Source organism: Tetrao urogallus, assembly GCF_951394365.1.
Source record: "Tetrao urogallus genome assembly, chromosome: 1".
Lineage (NCBI taxonomy): Eukaryota > Metazoa > Chordata > Aves > Galliformes > Phasianidae > Tetrao > Tetrao urogallus.
The window spans coordinates 172,094,525-172,115,467 of record NC_136813.1 but is presented as its reverse complement, the minus strand read 5'-3'; the positions used below and the strand labels follow the sequence as shown (position 1 = coordinate 172,115,467).

The following is a 20,943-nucleotide window of genomic DNA, read 5'->3' as shown; positions in this document are numbered from 1 at the left end:
CCTGCTGGCCACGCTCTTTTTAATGCACCCCAGAATCCTACTGGTATTCAACTTTGTCCTCAAGAAGCATGAGCACTTCTTCCACACAGCCAAAGCCAGCCTAGTCACACAGCAGCTGAGGTCAGTGTCTTTGAGCTTTGAATGCCTTCAGCCTCCATCTGTGCTGGATACTGACACGTGAAGCAGGAGTGAAGCAGGGCAAGAGCTCTGCTGCCAACAGGCACTGCCTGTACGGGGTGTTCCTTCCCAGCAGCTTCACCTGGGAGCTCGCAGTTCCCATTGCTGCTTGCACGGCAGTGCGATGGCTGACACCCACTGCTCCCCCACCCCTCCCCCCGCGTGACTGTGTAAAGACGGAATTGCTTCTGCACAGCAAGAACGCATCATTAATTCCCAACGTAACACAGCGTGCGGTAATGTGCGGTAACGCAATTGATAATTTGCATGGTGAACCACAAGAAGAGACATTCCCCTTCCAATGTCAAAAGGTCACTAAGGTTTTTAAGTTACAAGTTAGACCACGCTTGACTCAAAACTGGACAGCAGCTCAGCTCCCGAGGTGCCGTACAGCATGGAGCCGGGCCGCTCGCTGTGCTGTCGAACTTCACTTAACACAAATGGCGTTTGCTGACGGCTCTTGGCACAGACCTCCTCACTCCCCAAGCGAACGCACCGCGGCCCCGTCCGTGCTTTCAGACCCGGGGTTGAGAGCTTTGCAGCAGCGAGGGGCCCGGCCAACTGTCCCCGCAGCCTCGGGAGCACCGCAACCCTCCGCGCCCCTTCCTCATTCCTCGCTCCTTCCTCCTCCACCCGCCGCACTCCCCGCCCCGCAGCAGCCGCCGGGCCGGCCGGGCAGGTACTGAGGGCAGGGCAGGGCGGAACGCTCCGCGCCAGCTGGCGGGCGAGGAGGGGCGGGAGCGGAAGGCGGCGGCGGCCCGCACGGCGCATGGTCGTGGCGGCGGCGCGCTCCCTCTCTCTCTCTCTCTCTCTCTCTCTCACGGCCTCCCCTCTGGCTGCCGCGCGCTGTGGTCTCGCCCGCCCCCGCTGCCATGTTGGATTGTGCGGCCGCCGGAGCCGGGCCGAAGTTGGAAGTTTAGTGCCGCTCGGAGGGGCGGGCGCCATCGGCTGCGGGCGCCGGGGCTGCCTCCTGCCCGGCGCTGCCTCCTGCCCGGCGCTGCCTCCTGCCCGGCGCCCCCCCCGCGGGCCGCTCTCCGGGCCCCCCTACCCCTCCGCCTCCCTCCTTCCCCGGCCCCGAGAGGGAGGCTCCGCGATGCGGCTGCTGTGAGCGAGGCCACAGCGGAGGAGGAGGAGGAGGAGGAGGAGTAGGGGGCCGCGGGCTCCAACGGTCGCAGGGCAGCGCCGTGCCGGCCCGGCCATGAGCGGCGCCCCGCAGCAGCCCCCGCAGCCGCGGCGGGTCACCAACGTCGGCTCGCTGCTGCTCACCCCGCAGGAGAACGAGAGCCTCTTCAGCTTCCTCGGCAAGAAATGCGTGGTGAGTGCCTGCCGAGCCGTGCCGAGCCGAGGGGCGGCGGCGCTGCCCGGCCCCGGTCCTTCCCAGCGGCCCAGCTCTCCTCCCCCCCCGCCCCGTTCCCTCCCTGCCCCGTTCGCGGCTCTCGCCCGGAAGTTTGTCCGGCCCTGCTCGCTGCCCGGAGGGGGCTCGGCGGCGGGGCCCGGCCGCTGCCCGGAGCGTAGGGGGGACGCGATGAATGGCGGCGGGACCGCCCGCGCGAACCCTCGGCCCGGCCTCGCCTCTCCGCGGGGATCCGAGCCGCTTGGGCCGGGTCTGCGGGCGCTGTGAAGGGCTGAGCTCCGCGGGGGAGCTGGCCGGGGGTCTGGGGGCTCGGCGCGGCCCCGGGCTGAACCTGCGGCACGACAGAGCGGTGGAAGGCCCGTGTCCGCGCCGGGCCTGCCCTGCTCCGTACTTGGCCCGGAGGGCAGGTCCGTGTGCTCAGGTGCTGCACCTCCGGCTCTCGGCTCAAAAATAAGGCAACGCAGCAATTTAAGGAGAACAAGCTTCTGGTGAACGCGTTCCCCAAGTATGTCGCCGAGTTCTGCGTTTTTAGAATACCCTCTTGCAGTTCAGTGTAGAGTTGTACTCATCTGTGTTTTAAAAACGGTGACAGAAACTGCCTTTAAAAGTTAGCTCCATGTTTTAGGAGGAGTGCAGCTTATCTTAAACTTTCTTTTCTGTATTTTTGAATACAGAATCCTCTTTTTTTTATTCTTTTTTTTCAAATGGCCACTCAGAAGCCACTCAGAATTGTCACCTGAACGTCTTCCAATGCTTTGTGTGCAGTGCTGGGTTACTAATGCCGGGTACCTGACGTCCTGCTGTCATGCAGTGACGTTTGCCATGAGCATGAGTTTGTGCCTTGAAGTAGGACAGCAGGGCAGTCTCAATGGTTCTACATAACTCTGGACTTTGAGATGGTGTTGTTGATCAAACCGACTCCTGCAGGAAAGCAGGAGATGCAGTAACTGAGCAGGAAGTAGGCAATGTTGACATTGGGTGAGTTAAATAGGATGCTGTCATAGTAATTACACTGGAATGGGTCAAAAGATGTGATCGTGAAACACGTCAAGAGGAGACTTTTCGTGAAGTAATAAATCTGCAAGAAATCTGTAATCAAGCTATTTTTCAGGCACGCATTTCATGTGTTTGATTCCTTTGCCAAAAAAAAAAAAAAAAAAAAAAAACTAAATTAAAAAAGCACATGAAATTGTGTGAGTTTGTTTTTCTACAAGTCTGATTTTCTTGTCAAGGGAACACGTTATGCTCAGCTCTAACACTTACCTACTCACATTCTCAACTTTTCTGCGTAAATACCACTTAAGGCAGACTTTAGAGACAAATATCTGTATAGTATCTGGGTGATGTGATTTGTGGCGGGTTGATAGCTTTATAGATGTGTCTCACTTCATGTTTTTCCTGAATTTATGCATTCTTAAGGTTTTCACTGAATTTTGGATGCCATTTCAGTCAAAGATTTCCCAATTGTCCCAGCCACTTCCCTTTTGACCCCTGCCCTGTGTAGTCTCCAGGTTAAGCATAGGCTCATGTTGTAGTTCGTCTCTGCTGTATCCCTGAGGGCTTGAGTCCAAAAGCTCCAGAGATAAACCAGACACGTTGGGCTGAGCCAAAAAGGTGGCAGTTTGGAAACTGATTCATGAACAAATCTAGCATTTCTGTTGCAAGGGTGGCAGCCTCTATCAGAAGAGTGGAATGGGCACCTGGGGATGGTCACCACCTCTGCTATCCGGTTTGAATCTGAAATGTCAGATCAGAGCCTAAGTGCACTCCTGGCACTGTTGACCTTCTAGCTTGACTGTAACTCAGTGTTAGCATGCTGTGCTGATGAATGCCCTCTTGCTGTAATATGCATGATATTTGATCTCTTAATATCCATGCTTGAATTATTCATTAGCAAAACTTAATAAATGGTAGGGGAAGAAAAATCTTGCGAGTTTCTTAGGATGCTGCAAGTTTGCTTTCACGCAGACTGGTCTGGCTGTGTTCTCAGACTGCTGCAAGTGATGCATGGGTTTGATGCTGTGCGTGATGTTTCTGTCATCCCAGTATCACTTCAGGTTATGTTTTATATAACCTTATGTTTATGTGATTGAGTGCCAGAGGAGCAGTTGAGACACGAGACTATGATCCTAGATACTCTTTTTATAGTAATAACTTGTGATGCTCTTGTGGAGGGCATAGTGCTGTAAACAGGCTTGGGGGTCTTGGTTAAGAAAGCACGTGGCTTTCTGGACCTGATCTACTTCAACAGACCTGCCTTTGATTGTCTTGGACTGGTTACAAGGCAGCTACATTGAGATTGCACTACTCAGATTTTTATTCTGTGGAAAAGCAATTTAATTAATCATACTGATTGAGTGTTCACAACCTATGAAATTCAGTATTGACATAATTTCAATGACACCTTAAGTCATTATGACTGATAGATGTGATACAAGTGGGTGAAGAACCATAATTGTGTTTGTGTTGGTGGGGCTGATACCTTTATACTGGTACTCTGAGAATCTCATTGTTTAGTAGTCAAATCCATGTAAAGGTTACTGATCTTAGCTTTTTTATTATTATTATTATTTTGCTGAGATATAAAATGCTTGTCTGAGTTGGTAAGCAGATGCACTATCTTTGAAAGCCTAATTTGTCAGGGGCTAAAACAAGCCATTGACTTATATTTAAAGCTGTAGCTAATTTAGTTTAAATACTAAGCCAAGTGTAGAACTGCTTCAGGGTGTCAAGCAGGTAGCCAGCCAGGACTTTCATTGCTGCATGGGTACATGAAAAGCATTTAACTAATTTTTATTCAGGCACGTGACGTTTGTTATCTGTCAGGTGTGAAGTTTACTCCCTTTAGTAGTTCTTTATCTTATTTGTATCATAATGTAAAATTAAGTCTGTGTAAACTTATCCTAATCTGAGCTATGAGATTCTTGTATATATTATCAGAATATTTTAATAGCTATGCTAAGCTTGTATGATTTTGCTGAATTTGCTTCAGTTTTGACCTAAGGAATCGGTTTAAGGATAAAATAGTAGGTGTCCAATTAATTCATTCTAATAAAGACGACACTTCATTAATTTGCATGATTAATAGTGTTTTATAACTAATAGTGATTAATTAGTAACATCACTGATGTAGAATTACTTTTTCTGCAGAAACAGTTTTATGCTTTTTAGAGACCTCAGGAAAGAAAAAAAACCACATGGCAATTGTGTAGTTGATAGCACTGGAAGCGGTCGATGGAGTCTGGATATCTTATAGTGCTTAGGAGTGGGACTGAACATTCGGATAAGAAAGCAAGGCTAGGGATAGCTAGTTGCTAAGATCTTTCTGTAGTTAATGTGGTAAACAGGAACTGGTAAAGAATGCAGAAAGTGAAGTGACACAACAGTAAACCAAGGAACTGTTTTGGCTGCTTTTAAAATGCATGTGACCCGAATGAGATTGTATGTCAGAGCCAAAGGACAAGTTTCAGTAATGCTCCAGATTAAACAATTAAAGCGTAAATGGAAGTTTTAGTTCTTGATTGATAAGAATTAGATTTCTCCAAGAAGGGACTTATAAGATTACTTGTGCTTATGATAACATGAACTAAGACTTGACAGCAGACTACAGGTCGGAGTAATTGGAGGCCTCGTGTGGCAGAGAAGTATTGGGGCTCTGTCACTTCGAGTTTATGCTGCAGGCTGCACGTCTGTGAGGGTAGCAGAAAAGCTGAGGCTGTAGTTTGAAAAGGAGTTATCTCTTGAAGAGATGGGAGGAAGTTAGTCATCTGTTTAGATGTGCTGATGGCTTCATGTTTGCATCTGGGCTTAAGCGAGATGCGGAAGGAGAATACAGAAGGAAAGGGGTAGGGTCCTGTGAAACACAAGATGTTGAGTTGAGCCTGAATTTCTGTGTGTCAGTCCTATTCTATGCAAAACCATGCAACTTCTTCAGATGCCTCATTAGTATCCACTGTAGTCACATCCCTAAGCAGCGTGTCAGGGCTAACCTGAGAATTACACTGGTTTTTAACTGTTCCCTCTGAACCAAATTTGGGCCTACAAAAGTGATTTTCACAGGATTGGGTCAGGTGGGACTTTTCAGAGCAAGTCAGTGTCCTCAAACTGCCTCCTTATATCTGCAGCGGAGGTGTTTCATCATTAAGTGTTTCTCAATCTTATTTTCCTTACAGCCTGCTATTAAACAAGGATAGTGAACTATGTAGTAAATAAATAATTTGCTCATGGCTGAGAAATGTTTTAGACTACACGTGAATGCTGTACAAGATGTTGTGTCTTATTTCTGAATGTATTTGAGAGAAAGAACCAGATCATGAAAACTACGGTTTAGTTCAGGATAAGAGAAATTCCTGTGTTTGAGTTCCACAGTTGTCAGTGGCTATCACTGGCTCTTACCTAAACTCAAGAAAATAATTTACAGTTATGATCTGAATTTGTCTGCTTGGCTGTAGGCACTATAAATGTCTGTTAACTCATGGTAGACACCAAATATTAGGTGTCTTGATGTGTAAAGTGAGTCCTACTTTGTTAGGAAGTGTTGTTTGTAAGCATAAAGAAGGAAATCTAGTAAGATTTGACTGGAGTAAACCTCAATCCATTAAGGCTTCAGAACTCTTGCATTCTCTTCTGAACTACTTTGTAAACCTTTTACCTTTCACAGGTAGTTGAGTCCCAGAAGCCTCCATGATTACTCAGCTGGTCACAGATACCAGGCATGCTGCTGATAACGTGCTCTGGAATCCTGTAGGACCAAGGCACAACAGGATGGGAGCAATTTGTAGTCACAAGCAGTTGAGCTGTAACTTAGCTGCACTTTGCAGCTAAGAATCAGGTGGAAGAATTTGGATGAACACTCATGAGATGTTTTGACTACAGGATTTCCACCAAGATGGCCGAATACTGCTTGTTTAGGAGAACGCCCGAGAATGAGGTAGCTCTTAGAAGATAAAACTGAATTTATTATTTCATGCAGATATGTAAATTGGAAGACTACTTTGTTGCTCCTTGAATGATGAATTTGTGATTTCTCTGCTTTATCTGATCATAAATATTGATTTGAATCTTCTCATTTTAGAGTGTTTCCTCTGGGACTCTTTCTTCTGGAATTTTCAGGAGTCTAACATAAGCTGCCTAACATAGGCAGAGTGTATAACATCCTTCTAAAAAAATCTCGTCAGGATTGAATTAGTATTCCTGGAGGCTCTTTGGACTTGAGATTTCAAACTTCCTTTAGTGGAGTTCTGGTAATTCCCTGTCTTTTGTAGGCCTTCTCATGACCTTTATTGCTTGACTGTTGGTGTCTCCACAAACTGCAGGAATTAAGAGTTTGTTTGCCACTGTTATTGCTGGTTGGCAGCAGCTGCACATGGCAGCAGGCACTGGTAGCTCAGCATTGAGGTGTTGAAGTGGTTTGCATCTGATGAATGATTGTCACTGAGAAACCTTGTAGTTCAGTAACCAGAAGGACAAAGGGCTTTGGTTTTTATGTTGATCTATAGGCAGATCTGCCTGCAGCAGTGATAGTTTGGGTGAGCTTTTCAGTGTTTTATTTGAGAATGTTTGCAATTCACTTAAAGGAGTGTGGTAAGATTTATAGTGTCCTCTCTTCCAGAGAGCATGTTTCGTAGACTTGTCTCTTGAGGAATCTCTGCAGTACAGAAATAAGACTTGGTATAGTGCAGAGCACTTGTGATTTCGTGACCTAATACCTAAATAATATAAAGGATGTAGCAGAAATGTGCTGTGAACACTAGACAGAGTGCTTATTAGTTGGTCAGGGTAGGATTTCCTCAAGAACGATTGGCATTGTGTTGCTTGTGCACAGAGGGTTTTTCTTGGATGACCAGTTTTTCCTTGTAACAGTAAATCATACAAAGTGGATTTAGGGGAATTTGAAGTGTATCTTCGTGGGTGGTTTTAAACGGGAGCACTATCAGATGCTGTAGAGATGGTTTTGTTTCTCAATATTATGGTGGGTGTGCTGCCACACTAAATTCTTTGGCTTCCAGACCTGTTGTTTATGCCTGGCTAACCAATAAAATGGGCAAAATAGCTATACAGTTACCTTCCTGAACTTTCCCAGCTACGTTCTAAAACTCTCAAGTGGGCTGTGATCTTTGTGTGACAGGAGCAGAAGGGCCAAGTGGAGAAAGATGTAATGCAGACAGTCGTGGAGATGCTCGTACAGAGAACTGCTCCCTTTCTTAATTCTTCAAATTCAGTTGGTACTTTCATCTACCTTTGAGTTAAAGGTAGGTAATTTCTGATACCTCTTCATGTTTATGCAGTGCATCACACTTTAGGGATCTCAGATTAGAATTCCAATGTTGAACTTCTTCCATAACGATATATTGTTAACAGAACTTCTTACAAATTACTCAGTTCCTGTAGACTTAATGTTCAGAGGAGAAGATCGTTGCTGGCAAAGGAACAGCTGCTACTCCTTGACTCCATGACATGCTGACAGATCTGCAGATGTCAGCTCACCTTAGGCACTTGCATTCATACATGCATCCACATGTTGGTGAAGCGGTTTAATCAGCTATCTTTAAAATCCTTGTTCCTGGCAGCTTTTTTTCTTTTTAACTTTTCTGAGAAAGTGTTAATGGGTTTTCCAGTTCTCCATTGTGACTAGTTTAAAGCTGAAAGATCACACTGAGGCTTGCTAATCAAGGTCATAAGCGTTTTCATTTCTGTAAGATTTCACACACTATTTTCCCCTTCAGAACTTTATGTGTAATTCAGAATTCCCCTGTGTTCATCTCATTTCCCTTCAAAGTGAATGTGTTATTTTGCCTTTTTCTCCCCTTTTCTAATTTGCCACTGTGCAGCATAAGAGCAGTATAGTCATACAGGAGCCTATTTGTGCTCATTAAGTGTGTTTTATATGCTGAGGGTGCTGTGCCTGCAGTATGAGTAACACCAACCTACTGAAAGAAAATACAGTTTTCTGCTCTTCAGACTGCTAAGAAAACTGTATTTCATTATCTGAACTCTTAGCTGTGGAAGGATAACTGTTGCCTCTGAGTTTGCCAACACTTTAAAAATACATTTGCTTCTAATGTCTAATGATGATGGCTTTCCCAAAGTTACCCAAGACAATTGGGAATATTTACAAGAAAGGTTAAGTTAAAATATGGATTCCTAAATTACATACTTTGAATATTAAGTAACGAAACCTAATACTTATCTTTCTGTCTAGCAAGAATATTTGAGTATGGGAATTCATCCCTAAATAGTAAATGCTTGAAGTGACTGCCAAGAGATTTATTTATCCATATGTGATACATGGATAAGAAAAGAACAGAGTACTAATTTGTGTATTAGTATCTTTCTAAGGAATAAAGAAAAGTGTAAAATGCTTTATAACTTAAGACTACTTCTGTTGTAACATGTGCTACCAATGGCCTTCTTAAAGTATGTTTTTCTTGGAGGAAATCGAACTCTGTTAAGATTTTTATATAGCAGATAATTGTGGAGTTGTTAATGACACTTGGGACATCGATGTGGTGACTGTTGCTCTTGTAAGCTCTGTTCTGCTGGTTTGCTTCAGCGTCCTGTGCTGTGACTTTTATCCCCTGAATTTGGTATGTTTGCATCAGGGTCTCCTTCCATTCCCTCATTACAACATTCCTATCTTTAACAAGATTTCTGCCCTTCTGTACCAGCAGGAAGATTTCCTCCCCGTTTCCTCTTTTTCCTTGGCACCTCAGCTGCTTTGTGAGAGTAGCCCTTTCTCCCTCCAGCCCCTGTATCCAGAATGTGCACAAAGACATCCCAATGAAAAGGAGAGTGTTTCTTCCTCACTGTTCTTCCCTCCACTCCCTTATCATTTTGTTCTTTATTTCACAACTGCTTTGTTCTTGCTGATGAACTGGTTGTCTCATCTGGCATGTAGCCCAAGCCATACCCAGTGCTGGGCTGGACACAGTTTGTATTCTCCTAGCTCAGCAGAGCGTTGCATGGGGAGAGGAGGCAGTCGATGCTAACCAGCTGTTCTCTGCTACTCTTGCGTACTCTTGCGTACAATGCACTTCAGCCTGAGATGTGCCCATTAGACATTTTTCCTCCTATTTCTCGTTGCTGGCCCAAAGTCATTGTTAGCATTAATGTAGAAAAGAGAACTTTTGGGTGAGAGAAGGAACAGCAAAACCTAAGTGTGATATTCCTCAGGCTTGTACTACCCCACCCTCCACTGCTGTTTCTCCAGGGAGGGCCAAGCTCTCCAGTTCGGACGCTGCTGTATTAGGAAACTGAATGCTGGAAGATACGGCTTCAGCAACTCTACACGCTCAGATTTGAAACCACAGAATTGCTTAGTGCTGCTCTGAGTGGACTCTCAGTTATTTCCTGCTCCCCTAGCATGTGACAGCTCTCTCTGAGCACAGCTAAGATGTGGTCATTCTTTGTAAGTAGACATTTTTCTCTCTTACTCCCCCTCAGTCAGCCAAAGCAAACAGAAACATCACTTGGCTTATGACTCCAAATATACACAAAGGCATCCAAATATACTCGTCTCTGTAAAACTGTATTTGATTTTTGTGGTTCTCAGACAAGAGAAGGGAAAACGATGAACATCCTGTGGTAGCGTGTTCTATGCAGTGCTGCAGCCAAGGGCTTCTGCATGTGTCTGTGAAGGAAGGAGCTGTAGTTTCTAATAAATTAAATGTAGAGTTGGTGTTTCTTTGTCTTTAGCTATCAGCATCTCAGGTATGAAACTTGTCTGACTAGGTACACAGGATGATTAGTAGCTTTTAAATATATATTTTTTTGAAACAGTTAACTGCCAGGTTACAAAAAACTTACAGGTTTGGTGCTTAATTTTATGCAGCTTTTTATCAACCAGTATTTTTTGGCCACACAATGTTATTGTCATTTGTGTCTTTCATAAAGAAGTTGACTGTGTTGCACTGTAAGTTGTTTTCAGTTTGGGTAGCTGGAACTTTAAATTTAAAACTAAATAAGGTTTTGAAGTATTATCACAATTGAAAATGCTTGTAATTTTTAATCTCTAGAACTCAGGAGTGATTCAACAAACCATTTGTCCTTTTAAAAAAAAAAGAAAAGTTGAGAGATTTGTTATATTCAAGTGCCAGTATTTACATACTCGAGAGACTTGCAGCTTCTGACTGCAAACATGCTGTCCTTCTTGCCTTAGTTCAAGGCTGTACAAGGTGCAACCCACCTAGATGCATTTCAGTTGTTTGATGAGTTTTGTGCTGAATGTTTCCCTAAGTTATGGAGCTTTCACTTCATCTTTTTATGTCATTTAGGAGTGCTTTAATTCTTCATTGAGACATTTCCTTAACAGATTATTGGAATATCCGTGCCCCTCTGCTGCCTGTAGACAATATATCTGGTCTGTTCCTCTGCCCTCTATTTATAGCATTCAAGTGAGTTGTGATTATTGAACAAATGTTCCAGCTGTGGCCTCAGACTTGACCCAGTATAAACACAGGGTGCATCCCTCACACTGGCCATGTGTATGATACGTGGTCCATACTTTTTTATCCCTGGGAGCCAGAACTGGCAAGCTCTGATGTGAGATGGATCCATACAGGATGCGTAGGAGCTTTGTGCAAGCAAAATGCATCCTGGCCTTTCCCTCACCTCTGGTCTGTCAGTCAGCTTTTATTGATACTAACAAAACCTAAGTAGGGCAGTAACATAAACTCAGGCACTGTCCTGTGATTGTCTGTTGTGTTTAATTTGTTGGCATGCTTCCTGGCATAGATTTAGGTAATGCTACCTAGTGCTCATCCAAATTAATGAGCTTGGTTTAGGAATGGAATGGTGGTGTAAACACAGTTTGTAATAGGTGGTATGCATAGAGCAATCTGTGCCCAATTTGCATTGTGTTGGGAGTAGCGGGAGTTCATCTGTACAGAGGTGAATTTTTCTCTACCATCTGCCATCAGGTCCAGAAAGTATCTCTGATCCTAGTTGGTGCAAACTCCAGAAGCCACCAGGAGGCAAAAGCAGTGGCGATCAGGAGAATTTAATGTCATGTCAGTTCTAGCACTTCTATTAGCATTGTATTGTAATGGCCAGCTCTGCTGCTCTCGTAACTGTCCTGCTTTGACATCAAGTCAGAGTTCTGTGAGCAACAAAATTCAATCTTCTCTTTGCTCTCTGAAACTGCTTTTAGAAACCTGAGAAAATGCAGGTGGCTGGAAGTTTCCAGCAGGTGAAAGCTTGCCTTGCATGTAGCAACCAACTGCTGTAGCTAGACTATCAAGTGCATCGGACATACTGTGAACACAAGGTCATAAGGCTCCTGATCCTGTTCTCTGATTTCAGGGAGGAAAAAAATAAATATTTTGCTTCTTGTAACAAGATCTGTCTAACTTGTAGCTGTTCTGTAGACTACACTAGGTACAGCAGGGATGACCGGAAGGGCTGCTGCATTTCACTGTACTTTTTCAATGTACTTCTTGATTACAGAGCACAGGCTTATCAAGGAAACATTCCCAAAAATTTCTTTTCGGGGCTTTAAATTAGATTTCATGGAAGAAGGGGTTGTTTCAGATGAGTTTCACTGTCACTCTAGGAAGCAGTGGAGAGAAACCTCAGATTTCTTCCAAAGGTTTTTGGGAGGACTTCTCCAAGAAAGTAAAGCATCTGAAAAAAACAGTTGAAGTACCTCTAAACCAATAGCTGGAGAAATTGGAAACCATGACACAGTCGTCACGCTCGCAGGCTTTCATCCTGATGGGGGGTTTCAACCACCCAGATATCTGCTAGGAAAACAAAATGGTGAGATGCAAGCAGTTCAGGAGACTCTTTGAGTCAACTGGTGACAAATTTCTGATTTGGGTATTGGACAGACCCATCAGAGTTGAAGCATTACTGGACCCGGAGCTTACCAAAGCCAAAGAGATTGTAAAAGTGGCAGCCTGGGCTGCAGCAACCGTGTTGTGCTTGAGTTTGTGATCTTGAGGAACACAGGCCTGGCAAAGAGTGGAGTCAGAACTTCAGGCTGTTTAAGGAGTTGTTGGATGAGATCCTCTGGAAAACTGTCCTTAGAGACAGTGGAGCAGAACAGGGCTGGCAGCATTTTAAAGATGCCTTTCTGAGAGTAAAGTGTTCTCCATCCCCTAGAATAAGAAATCAGGCAGATGAGGCAGCAAATCAGCATGGCTGATCAGGTGGGGGAAAAGAAGGGTAAGTATAAGCAGTGGAACCGGGGGTGGGTTTCCTGGGAAGAATATAGAGGTGCTATGTGGATGTGAAGGGTTGGACTCAGGAAAGCCAAGGTGCAGATGGAATTGAATTTGGGGAGGGATGTGAAAAACAACAGGAAGGGATTCTTAAGATACAGTGGACAGAAGAGATCTAAGAGGCAAAGGAGAGTACACCCCCTCTGATAAATGAAAAGGGAGAACTGGTCTCGCCAGACGTGAAAATGAAATGCTTAATGAGTTCTTTACCTTGATCTTCATCTTCAGTCAGGGAACAACAGGTTGGTGAGCCTCACATCCGTGCCTGGGAAGATCATAGGGCGGATCCTACTGGAAAAGATGGTTAGACACATGCAAGATGAGGAGGTGATCAGAGACAACCAACACAGCTTCACCAAGGGCAGGTTGTGCCTGAGCAGGCTGGTGGCCTATAGTGGAGCGACGACATTGGTGAACAAAGGAAGGACAAATGATGTTGTTTGCCTCAGTTTGTGCAAGGCCTTTGAAGTGGTCCCATGCCACATCCTTATCTCTAAATTGGAGAGATATGAATTCGAAGGTTGTACTTGGATGGTCATAGCAAAAGGGTTGTTGTCATCAGCTGTATGTCCAAGGGGAGGCTAGTCATGAGTTGTGTCCCCCAGGGATCTGTCTTGAAACTGGTGCTCTTCAACATTGTTGTCAATAATGTAGACAGTGGGATTGAGCGTACCCTCAGAAAGTTTGCTCTTGACACAACAGAAGGATCAGGGCAATGCCAGGTATGAGTACAGGATGGGAGAAGAACTTATGAGCAGCCCTGCAGAGAAGCACTTGGAGGTCCTGGTGAATGAAAAGCTGGATGTGAGCTACCAATGTGTTCTGAAACCTGGAAGGTCGAGAGTATGCTGGGTTGCATCAAAGGAAGGGTGGCCAGCAGGGTGAGAAAGGTTCCCCTCTGCTCTGCCCTTTGAGTACTGTGTCCAAGCCTAGGGCCCCTAGTACAGGAGGGATGCAGAGCAGTTGTAGTGGGTCCAGAAGAGAGTCACAGAAGTGATCAGAGGGCTGGAGCACCATGAGGGTAGATTGAGGGAGCTGGGCTTGTTCAGCTTAGAGAAGAGTAGGCTCTGGGGGACCTCATTGTGGCCTTCCAGTACTTGAAGGAAGCTTATAAGCAAAAGGCAGACCAAGTCTTTACACAGGCTGACGGCAGGAGAGGAAGGGGGAAGGGCTTTAAACTGAAGCAGGGAAAACTTAGATGAGGAAGAAATTTTGTGCTCGAATCATGGTGAGGCTGGAACAGGCTGCCCGGGGAGGTTGTGTGTGCCCCATCTTTGGAGGCATTTCAGGCCAGGTTGGATGGGATCCTGGGCAGCTTGATGTAGTGGTTGGCAGCTCTTCTTATGGCAGGGAAGTTGGAACTAAGTCTTTAAGGTCCCCTCCAACCTAATCCATTCCATGATTTTCTGATATATATAGTTATAAGTAATTCAAGAGGAAAGTTCCATGTGTCTTCAGAGACTCTGGAGATCTGTACTGAGGTCTCTTGAAATCTCTATTGTGGCTGCATTTTAAAGAGTTCCTGCAGTTTTCTGGAACTTATTCTCTACTTGAGATCCAGAGACTGTGCTAGGGAAGGAAGTAGCATTGTTCATGACAGCTAAATCATTGCATGCTTTCTGTTTTTGTGTTCCACCTTAATCTTTTGGTTCTGACAGGGTTGTGAATGTGTGTATGGCTTCTATATCCAGTAGGTCTGATGTTAGGTAACTTAAAGTTGAAGCACCTAAATACTTGAAGCTGGTAGTTTTTCTCTACTGTCCTGTGATTCCTGTGGTTGCTCTTTCCTTCTCTCCCCTCACTTCCCTCCCCCATCCCCAACCCAGTGCTTGCTGTTATGTACGTGCTGGCAGGCACCAGATCCCTGGTGATGCTTGGTGCTGTACAGGCAGTTCTGCAGCAGCAGGCCATCTTTGCTTCAGAGTGCAAGGGAGGCAATAACCCATCATTTAGAAGCTGAATGCTTTTTGTCTTTATGTTACAGTGCTGACTTGCGTGTCAATTCTGGCTGCAATAATTGCTGTAGAAATTAAATGTGCAGGTATTGGTACAACGCCATTGTTGCATCTCACTAGAAATAATTTCTCCATAGTCACTGCATACAGGCAGACACAGATGCAGGTCTGAAATAGCAAAAGGTATTCTGTAGTTGGCTTGAACCTAATAAACAGACCAGCCATAAATGAGACTGCTTGCTGTGTATCATCAAAGCTGTTTCTCATGTCAAATGCATTGAATACTTTGTTGAAGTGCAGCATGGTGTGTGTGCTGTTTGAGTACTCAGGTCCGAAAGTGAAGTAGCTGACATGTCACTGACTCTGGAATTCTTCAGAGATGTCTGCAAAATGTCTGTTGCAGAGCAGAGGCTTGTGCGTGGGGATCAACAGAGGTAGCAGCCTGTGTTCCAGATCAGCTCTGTAGAGCTCTGAAGTTCTGTGTTAACATTGCACATCTCGCTGTGGGTGGCAGAAGCCTTCTGAAGGATGCACCTTTGGTTAACAAAGCTGTTCTACAGGACACATTTGTTAGCGAACTTGGCTCCAGTTCATTGTGTGAATCTGCTTCATCTCCTATCAGTAGCCTATCTGCCCAGGATAGAATTTGGTCTAGCAAGAAAGGAGGGTTTTTCCCCCTCAAATTTTGTTAAACTCTAGCCCTTTTGCTGGCATAGTCCCATTGCCAGCTTTTTATAGGAAGGTCAGTGTTTTTACTACAGTATTTCTGACAAACATAATCTGCAGTTTGTAATTCTGAACCTCTAGCAACTTCTTAATGCACTGATAATATGTAGGAACCACTCTTGTAATTATTTCCTCTAGCAAACTGCAAGGGAGATCCTATTTCTATGCCTATACCAAATATTTTGGGTAGGTTCCCAAAATTTTTGAGCTCTATCTTGAAACAAGCTGATTATTTGATATTCTCAAAACTGTGTACTCCTGAGGCTGATGTTATTTTTCATAAATATCAAGAGCATTCTGTTTCTGTGCTAACAGATTGTGGCTGTTCAAGTACTGAGAGCCACTGATGTAGTTAGTTGAACACAAAGGAAAGGAATATTAATGTAAAAACTGGCAATCCAGTGTCAGCTCTGGCACGGGGAGCTGCTGTTAGTCTCTGGATCTTAAGTTGTATCAGTGCGATACTGAAGGATTATTGCATTTCAAAATATGTTATACTTCTGGAGAAAAGTCCCTGTCATTAGTAACCTTTTTTTTTTTTCTGTTAATTGGTTACAACTTGTATTAATGAACATTTTTATTGTTAGCAGCCATATCGTTGCACTGCACTGTCTTTATGCTATCATAAAAGCACTGTAAGTTATTGCATGAATGGAGGCTTTCAGAAAAGTGGCAAATGTTTGACCTGACAGAAAAGCTGTTGCCAGTTGTTTGAGGCAGCAAGAGCAAGTGATGTTGTGCAGCTTCACCTTATTGTCAGTGATCCCAGAACAGGCGGAAAGACTTGTGGAAAAAATAGTTCAGAAACTGAAGTATGTAGCACTTCCAATCTGATGCTTGATTGCATTGGTGGTACTGGCTGACTGGCCTAACACTGCTATACAGACTGGTTGTCTCAGAATTTCTTTTTCGTTAGGATCAAAAGCAAAGCTGTGTTAAGATCTTTTTAATTAAAACATTCTTTTGTTTCAACTGGCTGTATTTCATTAATTCAGAATATGCTCACTAAGAAGGCTAATGGTCAGTCTCAGTCCTACTAATGTTTTTTTTTTTTTTTTCTAAATGTTCTTCAAAGTAGATTTTCTACCCCAAGATTTTTCAAAATGTCTTAAACGACTGTTTTAATGTAAATTGTGTTGGTAACTTTAGAATCCACAAACTCTCGTATCGATCTAATTTAATAGTGATTGTCATTCTTGTAAACTTTGCTTCTCATGCAACATGCAGCACTACTTACCTCACATTTTAGGTAGAGTAAAATTGTTTGGATTATCAATTCAGACAGGTACATAGTTCTAATATGTGACTTAGTTTGTTACTGCTGCTGAACAACGTTTACAAGTTATACTTAAGAATGGGGAAGCAACATTACTGTAGGGAAAATTATCCTCAGTTTTTATGGAGTTCTGGCCCAGTCAAACATGAGTACTTAAGGATAAAAATCACAATATCACTGCCTCTATTCCTCTATTCTGCCTATAGTTGCTAAATGTAGCTGCTCTGTGTGAAGCTGTACTGCTGCCCTCTCCTATGGATTTAAACTGGGAATTGGTGGATTTCTTTGAAGGAGAATTGTTGAGTTGCAAAGGAGAAATCCATCCTGCTGTTGTATGAATAAGCATATCTCATTAGTTGTAAATGAGTAGATGTCAGAACAGAATGCTGTTCTGGTTTTGCCGCGCAGGGCAGAGCAGGCGCCTGAGAAGTACATCTGGCACCCAGAGGAATACTCTTGGGATCTGGGCAGAGGAAGAGTTGAAGCTTCTGAGAAGGAGCTTTCCCATTCAGCAGTCATCTGTGCATTTATTTTTGGATAGTAGGTAGCAAGTTTAGATAGGAAATTGTCAACTCCATGGTCAGCAGGTTTCTATTTGCAGCTGTTTTTTTTGAAGTCCTGACTTGGCAGAGGTCACTTCCATCCATTTGTCCCCTGCCTTGAAAATTGAATATTGCAAGGTCAGCAGTTTATCTTTCCCTAAGTTTTTTCAGTCAATAAACTACACTCAGCTGTTACCTTCATTCTGTTCATTTAGGTGGTCCAAAGGGAACCCGTAGCAGAAGTGCAAATTGTGCAGGGGGGCCTTTCTTACATGGTAGAAATTTAGGGTTTATAATACTAGTGGTGAGAATTGCAAAGAAAATCTTCAGCTGCAGAGCCCATACTATAGCAGATGGCTGAGATTAAGCTCTTAATGCAGTTTCTAGGAGGTATTAATAGTAATGCCCAAATCCAAGCTAAAATATCCCTGTACGTTTCATGCAGCACTCTTTCTTAAGAGGAAGAACCTATGTGTATGGAGAAAATGATTACTTGTATTGAACAGCTGTATTGGAATTAGTCTGCTCAGCTTTTGAAACTGCTGCTATCAGGCGACTGACTAGAAATAGGTGGAAATAGATGATTTGCATTCAGGATGAGGTTTGTGTAAAATTGGCCATATGCGACTACTATTTTGTGATAACTAATTCCAAACTATTAGAATTTGTTTTCATTCAAGTCAATTCAAACTAATTTTGTACTTCATGATGCATTGGCAAATGCAGTGCTTTGAACCTGTGAAGAAGAAACCCTTTTAAGTAATGACAGTTGTAACTGTTAGCTGTAATATATGTCATTTTAATCAAGAGTATCCTGTACGGTGGAAGGATATCTCCATTTCCTTCATGGTTATAGCATATCTGAGGCTTTCTAAAACAGTGAACAGCCTATCAGATAGTAATTGATGTTCAAATAATAATTGATATTCGCAGACTGTGGAGAGAAGTTCCACAGTACTAGTATTAAACTGTTTTAACCCTTGCTATTAGCAAATGAGATAATGTAGCTGCCTTCCCTGCTCCTCACCCCAAGTAATGGATTTTTACCTGGCAGCATAATGCTGTTTTCTTCATCAGTAGCTCTTAGTGCACCCTACAGAGGTGGAGGTCACCATCTCTTCCATAATACGACAGTAAAATGAAGCACAGGGGAGAAATGAAGACAAATGTCACAGTACTGGCTATTGGAAAAGCTAAAATTAAAATAGATGTTCTCCCAGATGATTATTGGATGCTTTCATAGTTAGGCACGTCCTCTATGTGAAAGAGACTTTAGCATTGTATCCCCGGATGCAGCTTCAAATTTGGCTAGGCATCCTGCAAACATTCAATCTTCATGCTTTTTTTTCTTCCTAGTAGCATACCTACTTTTGAAGACTCTGAAGTGGGAATAATGTCTTTATAGTAATTTTACCATTGGACTCATGCCGACCTCATGAAATTCAGCAAGGCCAAATGCAAAGTCCTGCATGTGGGTTGAGACAATCTCACGCGCAGATGCAGGTTGGGTAGAGAATGGCTTGAGAGCAGCCCTGAGGAGAAGGGTTTGGGAGTACTGGCTTATGAAAGATTCAACATGAGTTGGCAGCTTGCGCTTGCAGCCCAGGAGGCCAGCTGTATCCTTGTTTGCATCAAGAGAAGTCTGACCAGCTGGTTGAGGGAGGTGATTCTGTCCCTCTGTGCTCTTATGAGACCTGGAGTATTGTGCCCTGTTCTGGAGCCCTTAATAAAAGAAGGACACGGAGCTGTTGAAGCAGGTCCAGAGGAGGACCACGAAGATGATCAGAGGGCTGAATGCCTGCCCTGCAAGGACAGGATGAAAGAGCTGGGGCTCTTCAGCCTGGAGAAGAGAAGGCTCCAAGGAGACCTTATAGCAGTCTTCCAGTACCTGAAGGGGCCTACAGGAAAGCTGGGAAGGGAACTTTTTATAAGGGCACTTAGTGACAGCATGAGGGGAAATGGCTGTAAACTGAAAGAGGGTAGATTTAGATTAGATATTAGAAAGAAATTATTTACTGTGAGGGTGGTGAGACACTGGAACAGGTTGCTCAGTGAGGCTGTGGATGCCCCTTCCCTGGAAGCATTCAAGGCCAGGCTTGAGTGGGCTTTGAGCAACCTGGTCTAGAGGGAGGTGTCCCTGCCTATAGCAGAGGGCTGGAACTAGATGATCTTAAACTCCCCTTCCAACCCAAACCGTTCTATGATTATTGGTGTAAAAAAAAAAAAAAAAGAAATCTATGCACTATTGCACGGTTGAGTTTCCTTGTCTGACCTGTATTATCGTAACTGTTCTGTTGAAATGTGGACTGCTGAAGGAGCAACTAAAACATATTTTTGTGCCATGAGGAAAGTGGAAGGGGAGTTGCATCTCTGTCTACCCTTATATTAAGTGGAATGTGTGTGTTTTAGGGGGCAGGACTCCAGTTGTGTATACCCAGTTGCAAGAGCAGTTGCTGGCTATTATTCAAAGAGGTTTTACTTTTAATAGCCTTTTCTCAAATTTGTTCCTATTTTGAAGGGAGTTCTTTGTTCCATGTAGCATTAAGTGGTTTTCTTATGTAAGAGACTTTATTTTACAATTTAAACTGTTTTGTTTGTGTTCTCTAAGCACCTCAAACAGGTACTTGTTCTGCCTTCAGTTGTAAAGGTCATAAGGAGAGTTTACCTGAATCTTATTCTGCAAAGCAAGCTTCTTTTTTTTTTTTCTTCTTTTTTTTAAATCTAAGCAAGAACATTACATTTAGTAGATGTTAAAGAAAGTTTTCAAGGGCTCATAAGTTAGCATTCCTGAGCTAGGATAATTCAGGAGATTCTAAGGCATGTTCTGCATCCATTCTTCAGTTAACACAGCTGTTGCTTTGAAGACTCTTCTTCATGGAAGGGATGATGCATGTACCATTGAGTGTGTATTTAAAGAACTTCAGTAGATCTAACATTTTTTTTAAAGCTGCCCATTTTCCTTTTTATGAATAAAGGCTGGAATTCTAACTCTCCCTTGAAGGCATTGACATATTTTCTAAGTAGGTGTGAGGATCTCCTGGGAGCCTGCATTAATACAAAACTGTGTGTGCATCATCTGGAAAAATGTTATTATTTAGAAATGGAATTGTTGGTGAGTGCTGAAGAAAGAGGATGTGAGTGCATGAGCGCAGTAGCTGGAAGCAGAGAAGAAAATGTTGGCTTTGAGCTGGTTTACTTCATAGCTGGATAGGCTGTAGTACAGGGCAAAATGGGTTTGAGCTACACTTGGCTGTCATGGATTGTTTGAAACGCTTGATTCTTGCCTTGAGCTTATAAAGCCAACTTGCAATTTCTGTGCAGGAGTATGAAACATTTTTTGTACATATCTGTGCAATGTTTTATTTGTGTAAGGATCAATATAGTCTTGGAAGTCTTTGTTAATTTAAAGTGTCTCAAAAGGTAGACTTAAATGTTTAATCTTAAAATTTCCCTGAATTTGGACTATGGCCTTGCTGTTTAGTTGTCTAGAGAACCAAAACTGAAAGGTAAATGTCTGCCTTCTGCAGTGAGCAGTAATACAGGGACCAATTGGTGAAAGGTCTCATGCTTTCATTTGTTCTGAAAATAACTGAAAGCACAGTTTTGACAACAGAACACAAATAACTGTTTTGTTGAGTGCCTGCTGCTTGCTGACAGGCCAAGGTTTCAGTGGAGTTGAGATGCAGGCCGCAGC

At 43.7% G+C, this 20,943-nt stretch overlaps 1 protein-coding gene across 1 annotated transcript in view; it reads left to right on the top strand.

Annotated features, from left to right (window-relative positions):
- Positions 1–1,375: 1,375 nt before the first annotated feature.
- Positions 1,376–20,943, top strand: part of WASL (WASP like actin nucleation promoting factor) — a gene marked incomplete at both ends in the record, with an annotated part of 48,974 nt that continues 29,406 nt past the window's right edge. Inside the window, one exon of the mRNA XM_079542661.1 lies at positions 1,376–1,492. Coding sequence (XP_079398787.1) covers positions 1,376–1,492 — 117 coding nt within the window. The remainder of the gene's footprint in view (positions 1,493–20,943) is intronic.